Source organism: Haliaeetus albicilla, chromosome 10, assembly GCF_947461875.1.
Source record: "Haliaeetus albicilla chromosome 10, bHalAlb1.1, whole genome shotgun sequence".
Classification (NCBI taxonomy): domain Eukaryota; kingdom Metazoa; phylum Chordata; class Aves; order Accipitriformes; family Accipitridae; genus Haliaeetus; species Haliaeetus albicilla.
Window position 1 is genome coordinate 40,385,626 of NC_091492.1, and position 16,459 is coordinate 40,402,084.

Here is a 16,459-nt window from a genome sequence, read left to right on the forward strand (position 1 = left end):
CTTTTAAGATTTGGCAAAGGGGAAGGAAAGAAAAAAAAAAAAAGAGGTAAAATACAGGGCAAGTGGTGTACGCTTTACGGGAACAAACCCGTGAGAGGAGAGCAGAGCAGCACCTCAGCGGCAGCACACGGCAGTATCCGACACCCGCCCGGCTGGAGGCCGCGGGGGCCCTGCCCTGCCTTTCCCTTCACCTTCCCCCGCTTCCCGCCGAGCGGGAACGGCCCTTCACGGGCTCCCCACCAGGCCCGGAGCGGAGCGGGGGAAGCCGCCCGCCTCCCGGCCCTCCTGCGGCACCGACCCCCGCCTGGACGGCAGGCAGACCGCACAGTCCGCCAGATCGACGGTTAAAACCGTTAACCGCCCACCCCGCGCGGCGCCCTGACGCGCCGCTGACGTCCCCAGGGGCCCCAGCGGCTCCTCTGGGGAGGGCTGCGGCGCGTGACGACTCGCGCTTCCGCCAGGCCGGCCTCGGGATTGGCTGAGGCGGGGAGGGGTGGCGCTCGGCCTCCGTCATCGGAAGTGATGGTGGCCGGAACACGCCCTTCGCTGCGTTCAAACCTGGATGGCGGTAAAGCGGGGCGGCAGGCGGGGAGAGCGGCGCGGGGGGTGGCGGGAGGCCGGGGCTCGCGCCGGCGGCGCTGAGGGGAGGCCGGGAGCCGCCGCTGCGGGAGGGCGCGGTCCGGCTCCGCCAACCGCGGGCGCCGCCGCCTGGGGGGCTCGGCACCGGCGGGGTTTGTTTTCCGTGGGCAGCCTTTCCCTCTCCCCGCCTGTCCCAACACCACGTTCCTTGCTGCGACAGTCCGGATGCGTTCAAACGCGCTAGTTCTGATAAATTTTGTCTCCAAGGAAATACAAATGTTGCTGAAATCGTACCTCCTCCCTATCCCCCTTTTTTATTTAAAGTCGCCCGTTCAAATGCCTCGGCTTGAAAGTCCCTGTGATGTTTTTCAGGTCATCTTTTATACAAGATAACCGGTAAAGATGTTGAAGTTTAAATGCGGTGCCCGAAATACAGTAGAGGCAGGACCAATGGAGCCCATCAGCAGCCGAATTTCTCGGCTAAATCTGCTCTTTCAGGTAAAGAACATCTGGCCTGAGGTTAGCTGATCTCAGTTTCATCTGTGTCCATACCCAGCATATCAAAATACAGTTCTGCTTGTTTGTGTGGACACTAAAAAGCGTGCCTGTGTGGTTCTTTGGAGGAGCAGGTAAAAGAAGGGGATGACTTGTTACAATTCAAAGTGTGTATCTAGTTTGCACAAAGTTTAGTGGATAGTAGCTGGTTGTATGTTCATGTGCATCTGTTTATGTTTTAGCCTGAGTGGATTTTCCCACATCAAGATGGAGTATTGCGTTCTGTGTCCTGTAATCCACGTTTTTTTCATGGGTGATGTAGCTAAGGGTTTGTCATGAGGTGAATTTCCCTAACCCGCTGCTATTTGATCATCTGAGGTTCAGCAGCTTTTCCTTCTAGAGCTCATAATCGTACTGATGGCTTAAACTATTTGTACCATGAAAAAACCCACATGGTACAATGTCAAGAAAAAAAGCCAGTAAGATCAGAGTCATCAGTAGGATGTAGATAGTTTCAAGAAAGCTGTGATTTGAACTTTAATAATCTTTAAAGGATTGCTCTGTCTAAAAGTAAAATACCTGTAACAGCTATTACAGACATAGTGAGTGGACATAGTGAGTTGATATATTTACCTCACACTTCTGTATCGTTTGTCCAATTTCTGAAGTAGTGATTTTTAAATGAATAATATATAATCTGCTCTATACATCTGTTATTGATTTGAGGCTTTTCATTGTTGTCTGAGACTCCATCTGCTGTTGCATCTTTTTTTTTCCAGGGGAAGCCACTCTTTGTGACTCAACAGCAGATGTCTCCTCTCTCCCGGGAAGGCATCCTTGATTCTTTATTCGTTCTTTTTGAAGAATGCAGAAACCCCACTTTAATGAAAATTAAACATGTTGGCAACTTTGTCAAGAAGTGTAAGTTTGTTTAGACTGATTTTCAGGTGTCATTTTAAAAGGCAGTCCTTAAGAATCTGAATGTTTAGATAATGCTTTAGTTGCTTTGATTCATTAGTGACTGTAACCCAGGACTTTGAGCACTTGACTTTTTGTGGGCAGACCCAACATTGCAAAGGGGAGCTTGGCAATCTTAGTAAGGCTTTATTCAGTTCCAAAAAGATCAAACGCAAGTGGCTTTTGAAGTGCTGTGACTCGAATGTCCATCCTTCTTAGTCTGTACTGTATTTATAGTTGAGAAGACACTTTTCTTAAAAGTGTCTGAGTACTGCATACGGCAAAGGTCCAAGTACACACAATAGAAGGACATCACAAGATGAGAGCAGGACAGTGACTAGAGGTATGAGAAAAAAAAATCCTAGAAAGGAACTTGGTAATCCTTGTCTCTTTCAGCTTGAAGTAATCTTTTGGATTCTGTATGTTATCCAAATTTTGCATGTATAACTCGTAAATAGTAATTCTGTGCTTCAGAAATATAATTTCTGATGGAGTAAATATTTTACTGAAAATGTATTCAGATTCTTTTTGGGCAAAAGAAACAAAAAGTTTCATCAATTTTTCTATTAAGATATACTAGAAAGCCATTTGGTTAAAAGTAACTTATCATACTCTCTATGATCGTTCCATCCAACAGTTTCTAGATATTACTAGCGGAGAGTAATTTTCTGCTAGTCTGAAGTATTTTTAGAACAATCTACCGTGAGCAATTGATTATCACAGTGCATGCTGGTTGAAACTAGTCAATGGAAAACTTGAACTGAATATCTGAAATAAATGTCTACGGTTGTTTGTTAGACAATAGACTAGTGCCTCCCACAGGCAGAGGAGAAAACCCTGCCACTTGACTCATAGAACTCGGCTGGCTAAAGCCCTCATATTTAGAGAATACACTTTGTATTGGTAAAGGATGGTTGGAAAGAAATTAGAAACAAAAGAGGCTATCAGCCTATGATGTTATGAATGGGACAGAATTACGGTTGCTATGGGAACTGTCTTAACATTTCCTGATTCTTTTTTATGTACCATATTTCAGTCTTAACCATGCATTAATACAGTCTTTCTCTAGTTCTTATGCATACTGTTTTTTTTTTTTTAAGAAGCATGTTCTGGAATGATTTAACATTTCTTGAGAGTCTGGAACTAAATTTTTTTTTGTTTGTTTTTTGTTTTATTCCCCGTTTTTGATGTTGTGCTTGTTATGAAATGCCAGTTGACTAATGTAAAAATAAGTATTTTATTTTTATAGATGCAGAGGCTATAGCTGAATTACGGGAACTGCAACCCAGTGTGAAGGATTTTGAAGTAAAGAGTGTGGTTGGTAGTGGTCACTTTGCAGATGTAAAAGTAGTAAGAGAGAAAGTTACTGGTGATGTATATGCTATGAAGGTGATGAGCAAGGAGTCCTTGTTGGCGCAGGAGCACGTATGTATATTTTTTTGTTATGACAGTAGAACAATAAATTACAATTCGTTGAACATTTCCTTTTTGTCACTACTATTAGAATTAAGTTAAAAGTGTATCTTGAGAAGGATCATCCTACATTTCAGTGAAGTAATATATTTGTGTGTAGTTCTGCTGTGTTTAAAAGCCATTGTCACAGACTATGAATCTGTTGGGTGAGGTGCCAAAAATGTCCCTTGTCTTAAAGAGCTTGCCATCTAATTATAAGACAAGAAACAGATGAAGAAAATACTGGATCAGTATTGACTGGCTTGATGATGGCTTGAATTTTCAGGCAATCTATTCATTAAGGTTTTTTTTTTTATTTTAAAGAGCGACGTATAATGTCAAGAGTGGGTGTGAAGGCAAACTGTGGTGACTGGATTTTTATGGAGAGCCTCTCACTAGCTTGAGAAATGTGTTACTTGAAAACTTAAAAAAGGGATAATGGAGGTTGTTACCATAGTTTGGTGAGAAACAGAAGTTAATCTTTCACTGACATGAGACAACAAGTAGGACAGAGATACTCCATGAAAGACCTCGTGAATTTATACAGCAATATCTGTATCGGTTGTTCCCAATATCTGGTGCAGTTAGGTTTCTCCTGAGATCCCTTAGCATTGTTTGTGGCTGTCATAAATGAAGATAAACTAAAATTACTCTTGTTATGGCATAGGTTGATGAGAAAGCAAAGTGTGATACTACCTTCAATATGACACTTGCTCAGTCTTGTGGAGTGTGGGTCAGTGAAAGTAGGGAATGTTGATCTAAATGAACTTGCAGTATCTCTGTAATTAATTTCTTGTTGTCTGGCTGCACATCTGAATAATTAAATAGTTGCTAGAAGATGATTTCAAGAAAGCCTTGTATTTTAATACCTTACAATGAATTTATTACTGAATTAGCTGTAGATGCTACCTCATAATTGCTCTAGCTTCTTTTCTGCTTGTCTGATTCTTTTGAGATTAGTTTTGTTTTATTAGGGCCAGTCCAGAAGAGGTCAACTAAGATTGCACTCCAGACTGGTAGACGCTTCACTAGTTTGAAAGGGAAGCTGGCCTTTGCTGCACGGACTATTCAGTTGAAAGCAAGCTAGACAATGGAAGGTGGGAGGGGAATGGTAAAAACAAATGAGTAAAATTACTTTTTAAAAGGTGCACATCACAAGGAAATAGCATTTAATATTTTCTGTGTAATTTTTGTGTGATGTGTGCCTTTGGCACAGACTCAAATCTTTCTAAAACTAGGGGATTTTAATGTATTCTATCTCGTTTTCACCATGATGTAACTGAATACTTCCTTTTTTTTATAGGTGTCATTTTTTGAGGAAGAACGCAGTATATTATCTCAAAGCACCAGTCCATGGATTCCACAGTTACAATATGCATTTCAAGACAAGAAAAATCTGTACTTGGTAATGCCTAGACTTTGTTTCTTTTATTCTCTATTGAACACTATTGCCATTGTTATGTTGAAGAACAATGTGATGGTTGAAATGCGCTCATCTTCTGTAAATTTTCCTCTGTTACATACCATTGTTTGATATGTGTCCAGCGTAACATGGAGGAGTTGAATGCAGTATCTTTTGTATATATGAACTATATCTGTTCCTTTAAAATTTTATGTAGGTTATGGAGTATCAGCCTGGAGGGGACTTACTATCACTCTTAAACCGATATGAGGACCAACTAGATGAGAGTATGGTGCAGTTTTATCTTGCAGAGTTGGTTTTAGCCATTCACAGTGTCCATCAGATGGGTTATGTACATCGGTAGGTAAAGATTGCTTTGTGTTGCACGTAATATTTGATCAGTATCATTCCAGAAAAAGCGTTCTGGAATGATGCATTCTTGGTTTTTTTTATATTCCGTCCTCTTTCAGGACACTATTTCACATGCTGTATCAGAAAAGAAAATTAGAAAATTAATCAGACTCCAACTATAATTGTAGCTAAAGGCATTAACTTTGATGTAAAGTTCAAACTAATATCAAGAAAGGATTGTTATGTGTATTATCTGGAGGCTTAGTAAAAAGAAGCCTTAATGTTGCACTATAAAAAATTAAAATCTTTTCCAGAGATTGTTGCTTTTAGCACTAAGTAGTGTGGGAAACTTGTGTAATTGTTAAAACTTGTTGTGTGCTGATTGGTGAACAGGGCAGTATAGGATGTTGGAATAGTTAAATATCACAGTGTTTTCTAAAGATCATATCAAGGCTTGAAGGCTGTTACTGTATGCATTTTCAAATTATATTGGTGTTTAAGAAATTTATTCCTTTGGAAATGTTATGAAGTATTTTACGTTCCAAGCAGCTGTAGCAGCTGCACTTAGAGCATAGGCTGTGGCTTTCTAATGCAAGGTAGCTGCCTGGATTTGAAAGATGTATGGAATAAGCTGTGATGAAATTTGGGAAGGAAGCTATATAATACTTCACTGTAAGTCAGTTACAATGTAGTCAAGGTGCAAAACCACCTTTTCTTTCCATCTTCTGTCAATAATTATTAACTTTACATGAAATTAGGGGAACTTTACTACTTTCATGTTTGCTTGGAAACAGAACAACAGTTGGAAATAGGACTCCCACTTGTTAAGATTTTGTGCAATTGAGTACGTGGTTGAATGTAGCTGAATAGGGTTATCCTGTTATCTAGATGTGACAGTGGGGAATGGTATGGAAAGGTTATTGATTGCTTTTTTCTTGCTTACAGAGACATCAAACCAGAGAATATTCTTATTGACCGAACAGGACACATTAAACTGGTGGACTTTGGGTCAGCTGCCAAAATGACAGTAAACAAAATGGTAATAATGTGGATTTAAACTTTGTCTATGGCTTGTTTGGATAGTCCACTCAAAAAGAGAAAACTAACTTTATATCTGTTCCTTGATTGCACTTTGGTTTTCTGCCTTTCTTGTCCAATATGGAATCTGTTCACAGTGATATTCTTCCATTTATGAATGGCTTTTCAAACATGAGCTCAAGTATCTTTTGCAGCTCTCAGTAGATATATATTTGCCTATTAAAATTTTAATACACAAGTAAGGTAAAGGCAGGTCTACTTTCTCATGGTGCTGCACTGCAATACAAAATCGTACTTCTAGAGATTCTTACAATTGTTCAATGCTGTGTTTAAAGAAGGACGTGGATTTATAATTGTTCATAATTGGACTGAAAATTGTGTTTGTTGTAACTAAGGTGGCATAGTTTTGGAGACCAGAGAGCTCTTGATTGAAATAAGTCATATTCCAATGTTCTGGGCTTTACTCACCAGAAAGCACTATATTCAAAGCTGTGAATCTGTTGAGTTTTTTTATAAGTTGCATGTAAATTTAGGTAACTGCATACAATTTCAAGTGAAAATTTGAAACTAAAATATATCCAAGTGAGAATATGAAGTTCTATGCCAGATTCCTGTCTTGTTTTACAATTTTTATTTTTTCTAGCATTTTCTTAGTATTGTGACTGCTCATATTTTGTTTTCCCTGTTCATCCTTTTCGGTGCTTCTCTGCAGTGCATTTTTCTTTTAAATTTTTTCTCCACACTATCTTTTCAATCATCTTCAGGTTTTTGTGTTAGTCTGCCTGCTGTTTTGTTTCATTCTTTATGCCACTCAGTGCAAAAATGATTGCAGTTTTGGCTCCTGAATTACCTTTTCTAAGCACTCCAGAAATTCAAATATTAGTACCTTGCTGATCATATACACAAGGTAAAAATGTAGAGATGACACAGAATGGAATGAGGGCAGGGAATATTTATGTCTAAATTTGACTTTTTTTGAAATTTCAGCTATGATGTCCCTGTTAATACTAGCTGAAGCAGTAGTGCTAGACTATGTATACTGCTTAAAACATCACTGTTTAGTAATCCTGTGCTTTTTAGAATGCTGCTTTTTCTACCTTAGCTGTTTGTACTTTCTAGTAACAGTTAGCTCTGATAATTTGACTCTTTTTGTACCAAATAGCTTGCTTTCTGTTTGTTTCTTTAACCTTGCGCTTTTTGCTTAACAGCCTTGCTTACAATTACTTAAAATTCACTTGGAGGACTGAAAATTGTCTCTCATTTAAAAAAAAAAAAAAAGGAAAAAAAAAAGAAAAAAGATGTGTTTTATTACCAAGATCACAATGAACAGAAAGTGCTGTAATTTCACTTGGTATATCTTTGCTTCTAGGTAAATGCCAAGCTACCTGTTGGCACACCTGACTACATGGCACCAGAAATGCTAACAGGGTTGAATGGGGATGGCAAAGCTTCTTATGGTCCAGAATGTGACTGGTGGTCTCTAGGAGTCATTGCATATGAAATGATTTACGGAAGATCTCCGTTTGCTGAAGGGACTTCAGCAAAAACTTTCAATAACATCATGAACTTCCAGGTAGAGAGAATTCCTTCCGTGTTCTTGAGTAAAAAAACTAACTAAAGACTATGTTTTTACAGTTGAGAAAAGAAGCTTATGGATATCTCCTACTTTGTCATGTTCATAAAATATTTAGAATATATGCTTTATATCATTTTTATACGTCTCTGTATTGTAGATATGAAGTTTTTTTTTTTTGTAACAGGTGTCTAAAAATAATCATCGACAGTGCATGAATTAGAAAAGATTTAGCTGTCCATCTTAGGCAACTATAATTGCAGCACTTCCAAAATAACCTAGAAAAGGGATTGAAAGGATGAGTTGTGGATTGGTAAAGTTTCTGAACCTTTCTAAGTGTTCCTGGATAGTAAAGGTAAGGGCTAGCTATGAAGAGCTGCCAAAAGACTTGAGGATATTGAGTGTCTGCATGATTAAAACATCATGTGAAATTTAGTGTAAATAAATTTAAACCAATGCATACGAAGGGAAAAGTATCCCAACTTTACCCAGTGGTGGGCTCAAGAATATCTTGATGTTATAATCTATGCAAATGTTAGTTTAGTTCTTAGTAACAGTCCAAAAAGCAGCATATAGAATGGTAGGGGTTAGTAGGATGAAAAAGAAAAAAACAAAAATCATGTGTAACTGGGAGGAAGTGAACAAAGATTGGTTGCCTATTATCTCTTCTAATATGGGAATTAGGGGCATCAAGTGAAAGTAGCCAGCAGTAACTACGTTACAAACAAAAAAGGATACTTCATATAGCACATTCTCATGCTGGGGAGCTCTTTGCCCTAAGTTTGCAGCTACTGAATGTTTATATGTGTTCAAGGAGTGTCTAGAAAAATTCATAGAAGAAGAATCCATTGAGATCTGGAAAATATAAAGACATCATCCCTGGTTCAGAAAATTATAAGCCACAAATCCTTGGAAGTTTGGGGGAATTTTCTGGAGAATTGTCTTGTTTTACTCTTCCATTTTTGTATGCTGTTGACCATTGTTCAGCATAAGATGGTGATCTGGGACTACCATTTGTCTGATTGGGAATGGTTGTTCCTATGCTCTTATCTTTACTGCGTTAAATGCATATAAACGCCTATTTGGAAAAAATGTATAATGCTTTTATTTGTATGCTATAAATATTTATCCTTCGTGCCTGACATCTCTCAGAATAATGAAATTTAATCTTGCTGTTCTGGGTCTGTTTTCCTACTGAGCAAATATCCTTTTCCTTCTAATGCAGAGATTTCTGAAGTTTCCAGAGGATGTGAAAGTTAGTAGTGAATTTCTTGATCTGATCCAGAGCCTGCTTTGTGGGCAGAAGGAAAGGCTAGGTTATGAGGGACTCTGCTGCCATCCGTTTTTTTCTAAAATTGACTGGAATAACATTCATAACTGTAAGTAGAATAATACTGTATTTATAAGCAATTCTTGTTTCTTTGGGTAACATGAAAATTTGTACAATGTGAGTATTTAAGTGTGTTTGATCTGAATAATTTTTCATAATGAAACAGGACTGTGTCCTGGAGCAAGTGTTTTTAAGAAGACAATTCATTTTGGGTTTTGGATAGGATATGTTAACATCTCAGGTGAAAATTGTAAGGTAAGATGAAGTTTAATACACTTCTATATGAATTTCTGTTGCAATTGCCGTATTACTGGAGGCACTAGACTGGAAAATCAAAATGGTCCTTTCCATGTCCTTCCTCAGATTAAAATGCATCAGTATGTTCTTTCAGGCCTTTTCCACCTCAATTTGCTTAATTTTGGCTTCATCTCATGTTTTTTTGTTGTATCTTCAGCTTTCTCTCTTTCATTGCTTGTGATCCAAGTTCATTTAAGTTGGGGTTTTTTTTGGTTTTTTTTTTGTTGTTGTTTTTAAGCTCCTGTAGGCGATAAAATATCATCGGTCATAGGGGCATTGGAGTTTTTCCTTGAAGTTGATGTGGCTAATATATGACTAATTTTTTTGTCAAAAATCTGTTCATTCTACTAGGAATAGAATAAAACCAGTGAAGCAGATAATTTTCTATGCAGAAAATTGTTTATAATACTATGGAAGCAATGGATAGTATTTTAAATTATTTGGACTCTAAGGTTATCTGGGCAAGGAACATGTCTGCCTTATATTCTTTATCAAATATGCTGTGAGAGCAATGATTGTGCTCCATTTTCCATGATAAATTGCTAAGCCAGTGCTTCTAGTTTTGATGACTATCTCGGCACTTCAGCTGTCAGCTCCACAGAATGTTTACTCACTTTTCTGTTGATTCATTAATTTAGAACTTGTGGAGCTGCTGTTCTGTTAAATTCCATTGTTTCTGCACTTTGAGAGCCATTGAGCCTTGATTCTTTTTCATCGTTTTAGCATACATTTCCCAAACTTCAGCTCACTCTGCCTTCTTTCCCCAGAGCCCTGCCTAAGCCACCAGTTTCTGTTTCTGAATTTTTTGTATGCTTTTGTATCATATTATCTCAGATCTGGAAAAAAATGGCATGTGAGCATATGTTCTGGTGTTTCCTTGGCAATTGCCTGTCCAGTATTCACACAACTGCAGAAGTTAATTGAGTGTTTTGCCATTTCATGTGACAGCGGTGATGCTGATGGACAAGCTGGTAGGCAGCCCTGATGTCATTATGATGTTGAAATAATCATTTGGGATTTAAAAAAATCCCATTTCTGTCTGCAGCTGGCCAGTGGATTGCATCATTCCCTGTAATATCCGGACCTACCTCCTGTGAAGATTCATGCAGTTTTGACCCCTGACTTTGTTGTTATGTCTCATACTTCATAAAACCCTACTGTAACTAGCACAAAACACAGCAGTCTTCTTGCTTTTAGTAGCAGATTCAATGTATCACCTATTGCTTTGCTCTCTGCAGTGGTTCTCCACTTGCTGGTTTATTCAGGGCAGCGCTGCTGTCATTCTGTTCAAAACCCTTGTCGGGTTTGACCCGGGCTATCTAAAAGCTAAAGGTTTCTTTCTTATCTTGACCTCTGGTGATAGTGGTGTTTAACTGGAGCAATGGCAGCCTGAGAAAATTAGGAAACAAGTGAGTGCTGGAAGAGGTCACAGGATTTAGATTTACATTAAAGAATCTCACTCCCTCAAGTTAATCTGGTCAAAGATTTTGGGGGTATGGAATGTTGGACTTGATGATCTTAAAGGTCTTTTCCAACCTAAATGATTCTATGATTCTACGGTTGTCAAATAAATTCTGTGTCAGCACAGTCAGACTTTCTATAGTCTATAAAAGCAATGATGTTGTTTCTATTTCAGACTGAGGAAGGTAGGAAAAAATTGGTACCCTTGCCTTGCAGGTATTTAAATTATCATGCTGGGAGCTCCAGGAAAACCATTCTTAATGCACTGATTTTAGTTAAGAATGTGTCATTAAAGGGTTTTTCAGTGTTACATTTTGTTGTTATGGTAACCTATGAAACACTTGACTTTTTAATAAACCCTTTCTCAAAAGATAGTTGCCTGTAAAAAAGCTCCCAACTTCCTTGGGTTCAAGTAGCATGTGTCTGTAGAAGCAGCTCTTAAATTACAGAAACAGAATCCAACCATTAAACCTAAGGTCAGGTCTAACTAAATCTGTCTCAACAGGTAATTTTCCCCTTCCTTGGAGTATTACACCGAAACATATTTATAGATTCTGCTCTCTGTATTTGTTGATTTCTGCTACTTGATGACTTCTGAAGCTTCTAAAAAAAATCCCCCCAAAACAGACACAACCACCCCCCCCCAACCAAAAGAAAACAAACCGAAAGTTTTGAAAGATTGTGTTGATTTACTTCACAGAATTTTTTGAAAATATTTTGGAATTTATTTACCTAGAATAAGCATATTTCTATCTGCGTTTCAGCTAAATGATCAGGATTGTAACTAGAAAGTTGATAACAGAATTATCTGAGTACTTGATAAGTATCTAAAATCAGAGGTAGAAAATGGGGGAATGACATACTTGAGTTATCGGCAACAAGGTTGCATTCTGTATAATTTGGGGATTTTGGTAATCACCTTTTGTTATTTGAAATTGATAAATTACATCAGCTGTTTAATTTGGAACCAAAAATCTGCCTATTGAAGTCTCGCTGAGAGGTGGTCAGAAGATTTTTATTGTCATCTAAGTGATATATATGTATAGCATAAAGAATCTTTCATTTTAAGAATTGTTTTGTAACTGCAGTCCAAGAGGTCTTGAAAATGGGATGGTATATTCAGACTTGTATGAGGAAACTATATATATGGAAGAAAAGAATTAATGTCTTGTGCAAACAGAAGAACTTGAGAGAGTGTTGAAGACTGATTTTTAGGCTGTCTTCTGCTCTTAAACAGGAAGGAACCCAAATCTCATTGTTCATAAGTCCAAGACTTATCCTTATGAACCCAAAGTTGTCATTCAGTATGTTAACAGTTAAACATTGTGATGTTTCCTGTAAATGCTTGCCCTCAGAAAAATGTCTTGACTTGTTTCTCTAAGTGGAGATCACTTTCATGTCAGCTTGAAGACCACACTTATTAGCCAAAATGTATGCATTGGATCATTGTCTTGACAGAACAGTAAAGATGTTAAGATAATATTGTACAGATTGGTTAGAACTAGTATAATGCTTTTTTTTTTAAAGTGGTCTTAGGGAAGACATCCTTAAATTACATCACTTGGACTTTCTATTTTCTATTTTTCTTCCATAAGATTTTACTCAAATAGGCCTCTTAAAGCCTGAGGAAGAGTAACGCCTAACCTACTTAAAAAGGCTGTGTGGATGCTTTTCCTCAGAAAGCATATGTAGATCACCTTGTAGATCAAGAAAAGACACATTTTTATTCTTAAGAAATGTTCTGTGTTTCCTTTAAATTTCCTATTTCAGTTAAGTCTTTCACTGTCCCAGGGGAAATGCAGTATCTCTTTTCTGAATTTGCATGAAAATATTTTGAAAGAATGGAAAGATCCGATTAAGGCAATATTCCTTGACTTAGTCATAAATACACACACTATTGCAGAGTTTAAAAAAAAAAAAAAAAAAAAGCTTCTTTCCATAAGAGACATTTTATCTAATCTTAATGATAAACTGGTTAAAGTACTGCAGTATATGTGCGGTGGTTTTGTTTTTTTCTTTTTTTCTTTTTAAACTTAGCAACCTACAACACCCCCTTTTCCTCTGAAAGTCATTCTTTGGAACAGATGGAAGAGGGTTACATCCTTCCACAAGTGGGGAGGTATCTATGCAAGCAATTGGCTTTTTTAAAACATGCAGTTCTCTACAAGATACTTTAAATGGTAAACAGAACATGTACGTTCGTTTGTAACATATCGGAGACAAAAAGAGGTCTTTATACCCAACCAGTTTGTATGAGTAGAAGCGTCGGGTTTACTGTATTTTTGAGTACTAGTTTTGTCGCCGTTTTGGGTAAGGCTGAAAGAAGTGCACATTTTTCACCTTGTCAGATGTGATGGCATGGTTTTAACCTTTAGTTCTCAGAGGGTTATCTTGACCTCTACTAAAGGATTTTTCCCTTTAAAGAAGAAACTGATAAGCACATCAATGTATTTGCATTCACCAATCTTCATCTTGTTCTGAAAATACTATATTTGTGTGACTCCTCTGATTTTAAGCAAGAAATAATTAAATAGAGATTATGTCACCATGTGACTGACATTTGAGAACAAAATTGCTCATTTGTTTTAGTTTGTTTTTACAAGACTACTCTGTTTATTCTGTAGATATTTGGACATCAGACAAAGGACTCCTTAGTCTTAGGAATAAAGGACTATGAAGAAACTACCAAATAATTGACAAAATCAGACAGAGTGGTTTTTTTTTTTTCCTTAAAGATACTCCCTCTTACTCCTAAGTGAGTTTTTTTCCAGTGTCCTGAAACTTTCGAAGAAGTTCTGCTTCTCATTTTCAGTCACCATTGCCAGTTCAGAACTACTTAAGGTCTAGAGGTGTTTTTGTTGAATGACTGTTCTAAGTTTTCTTTCTAGTTGCTACTATTTCTTGATGCAAATATTGTAACAAGGTTATACTGCAAGGTTGCAGAGTTTTTGGACTGTTAGCCATGGATTTTTAGTGAATGCAAAATAGAGGGCAAAGGATATTTTCATTATTTTTTAATCTAGTGTTCACAATTTCTCTTCTTCATTCACATCCTTTATTAAACATTAGAGGAAACTGTAGTGTAAAACATTGTGCTCTTTAAACTAGTTTCCCACAAGCCCCAAAGGTTTGCTCTGTCTCACATTCAGTTCTTTTTGTATCCATTGTTCCCCCACTGAGTGCTTTTCATTTTATGTTCATGCTTGCTGATCTTAGGCATATTTCAATTATATTTTCTTTTATGCATGTGGTTTGACTAGGAATTCTTATTGTTGGTAAGAGGAAAGACTTTCTTTTTAATTGCAAGGGCTTGAAGATGATTCTTAAGATCTTAGCTAATTTCTGGTGAGAAGTAAGGCACTAGATCTCTCTTTCAAAGATGAAGTTATCTGTCAGACTCTGAGGAGTATATAACAGGGTTGTTATACCATTATTAAAAGGCAGCTATGTTGTTTTTTGCTACCTCTTTAAGAAAGGTTCTAGACTTCCCCAGACGAAGTGAATAGTTTGCTGTTTTCTCTATTACTTTACCTCATAGACAGTATCTGTCTTCAAAGACAATGTTAAAAACCCCACAACCCCTTCCTGTAAGAGGATGTGCAAAGTTCTATCAGCAGAGGTCCTTAACTAAAAAATATTAATTCCTGAACTTATCCTCCTCTGCTGTGAATTAACTGTAACTTTGGGCTTATATTTGCGAATTAACTGTAACTTTGGGCTTATATTTGCGTTAAAGATGATATACTTACAAACTGTTTTCTGTTGCTTCTCTGTTTTTAATCATTAAGAGCATATGAAAGAGTAGCTGGACATTATCCTGATATTAAGTGAATTTTTAAAAAAATACAGAACCTAATCAACAATCTGTATTCCAAAATTATGTTTACAGTACAGAAATGTCAGCATTATATTGGATCTAAATTTATATTATAAGCAATAAAATGGTAGAAATTAATAAATTCATGATATTGACAGAAAATTTAAATGTTCTGGAGCCAGTAAGTAAAACTGCTTACTACAGAACCTATTTAATTTGTATATTTCCCCCATTTATCTCATTCTAATGTACTTGGAACTACTGTACGTGAGCAGCATCCTCTCTGCTTCATGCAATTTCTTCCCACTTCCCTGCTTGGGAGCAGCGTCAGAATGGCTCCTTGGGGACCTGCTAACAATGCCTGCATGTGTAGTTGTGATTTGGCAGTTTATACAGACAGATTTTTTTAATTTTTTTTTTTTTGGCTATTAACGCTGGTCTGGTGGGTAGTTTAAGCGTACGTTTGTCTAGAGAATGAAGAGTTAAAAGCGGGCTGTGAAAGGCTTTGGCAACCTAGAGGGAGCTAGCAAGCTCCAGCCGTGACTCATTCTGCCTGTGTCAGTCAGATAAGCATCAGCATCTGTCACGAATGCAGGCAGGTAGGGTTAAACTCCGAGCATGCAGAGAGTGAGGAGCGGGGAGCCTGCACTGCAGGGGTTGTAATATTTGTTCCCGGTTCTTCAATTCTCATCAGCCCTTCAGCTACAGGAGATCTATACTGGATCCATGGTAACGGTTTTAGCACACTACACTTCCATCAGCTTGTGACAATGGGCTGTGTTCTAGTTGCTGACTGAAGAGCTGTCTCCTTTACAGAGCAGAAAAGAGATTAGTAGATTTGCAGTGAGTGAGGACCTGAGTGATGAAATAAATAATAATAAAAAAAAATCTTAGAAAACGTGATTTAATGAGGTAGGAATTGCACAGCAGGCTTTTGCATTCATTCCTTTCACACACGTAGCCAAGCCAGCAGGTAGCTTGGGTGCTGCACATCATTGAGAAGAACTTGTTCTTTTGTTCTGTCGGTTAATTAAACTGAAGCAAATGTAAGAGAATGAGCTGAAATTAAACAACTGCTTAACAAGTTAAGTGGTACCAATTTAGAAATTATAGTAAGAAATACATTGTCATTCCTGCTATTTATAATTCTCTTCAAGAGATGATTGTATCAGAGCCAGACTGCAGTGGTGTCCCGACAAGAGTTCCAGATCTAGCAAGCTCTTTCAGAGAAATAAAATCTTTCTGATATTTCTTCCCTTCCTGAAGACTAGTTAGCTTCTAGTAGCTATAGTTTATTAGAATCTTCCAGGAGAAAGATCAGTTTGCTGTTGATTAGAAGCCTGTGCTGGGAAGATTCTTGGTAGTATTAAAGGGTAAATATATCCCTCAGCTGACTAACAAAGGATCAGGCTACATTCTCGTGTAGTGTCACTAACTGGATAGGTTGGAGACATTTTCTTTTTCCAGATGAATCAGAATTGAATTACTTTTAGCTATATTACAGTGATTATTTTCATAGCCAGGTGCTTTGATTTGATTCAATGTATGTGTCTAAAAAAAACAACCCCTAACCTGGAAAAAAACCCCACCAAAACCAACAATCTCAGATCCCCAACCTAAAACCCAGTTTAATCAGTGTGGGAGACATTCTGCCTGCAGAGTGGTAGCCATGTTGGTAGCTTAAGGGTTAATCTCTTGTTGCTGTAA

General features: G+C 37.7%; 1 protein-coding gene across 2 annotated transcripts in view; it reads left to right on the forward strand.

Annotated features, from left to right (window-relative positions):
• The first annotated feature begins 512 nt into the window (after positions 1–512).
• Positions 513–16,459, forward strand: part of CIT (citron rho-interacting serine/threonine kinase) — a 73,516-nt gene continuing 57,569 nt past the window's right edge. For both annotated transcript variants that reach the window (XM_069795275.1, XM_069795276.1), the window contains exons 1-9: positions 513–568; positions 952–1,077; positions 1,854–1,995; positions 3,281–3,456; positions 4,787–4,888; positions 5,103–5,245; positions 6,182–6,275; positions 7,644–7,847; positions 9,073–9,226. In XM_069795275.1, coding sequence (XP_069651376.1) covers positions 982–1,077; positions 1,854–1,995; positions 3,281–3,456; positions 4,787–4,888; positions 5,103–5,245; positions 6,182–6,275; positions 7,644–7,847; positions 9,073–9,226 — 1,111 coding nt within the window. In that variant the 5' untranslated portion in view covers positions 513–568; positions 952–981. The remainder of the gene's footprint in view (positions 569–951; positions 1,078–1,853; positions 1,996–3,280; positions 3,457–4,786; positions 4,889–5,102; positions 5,246–6,181; positions 6,276–7,643; positions 7,848–9,072; positions 9,227–16,459) is intronic.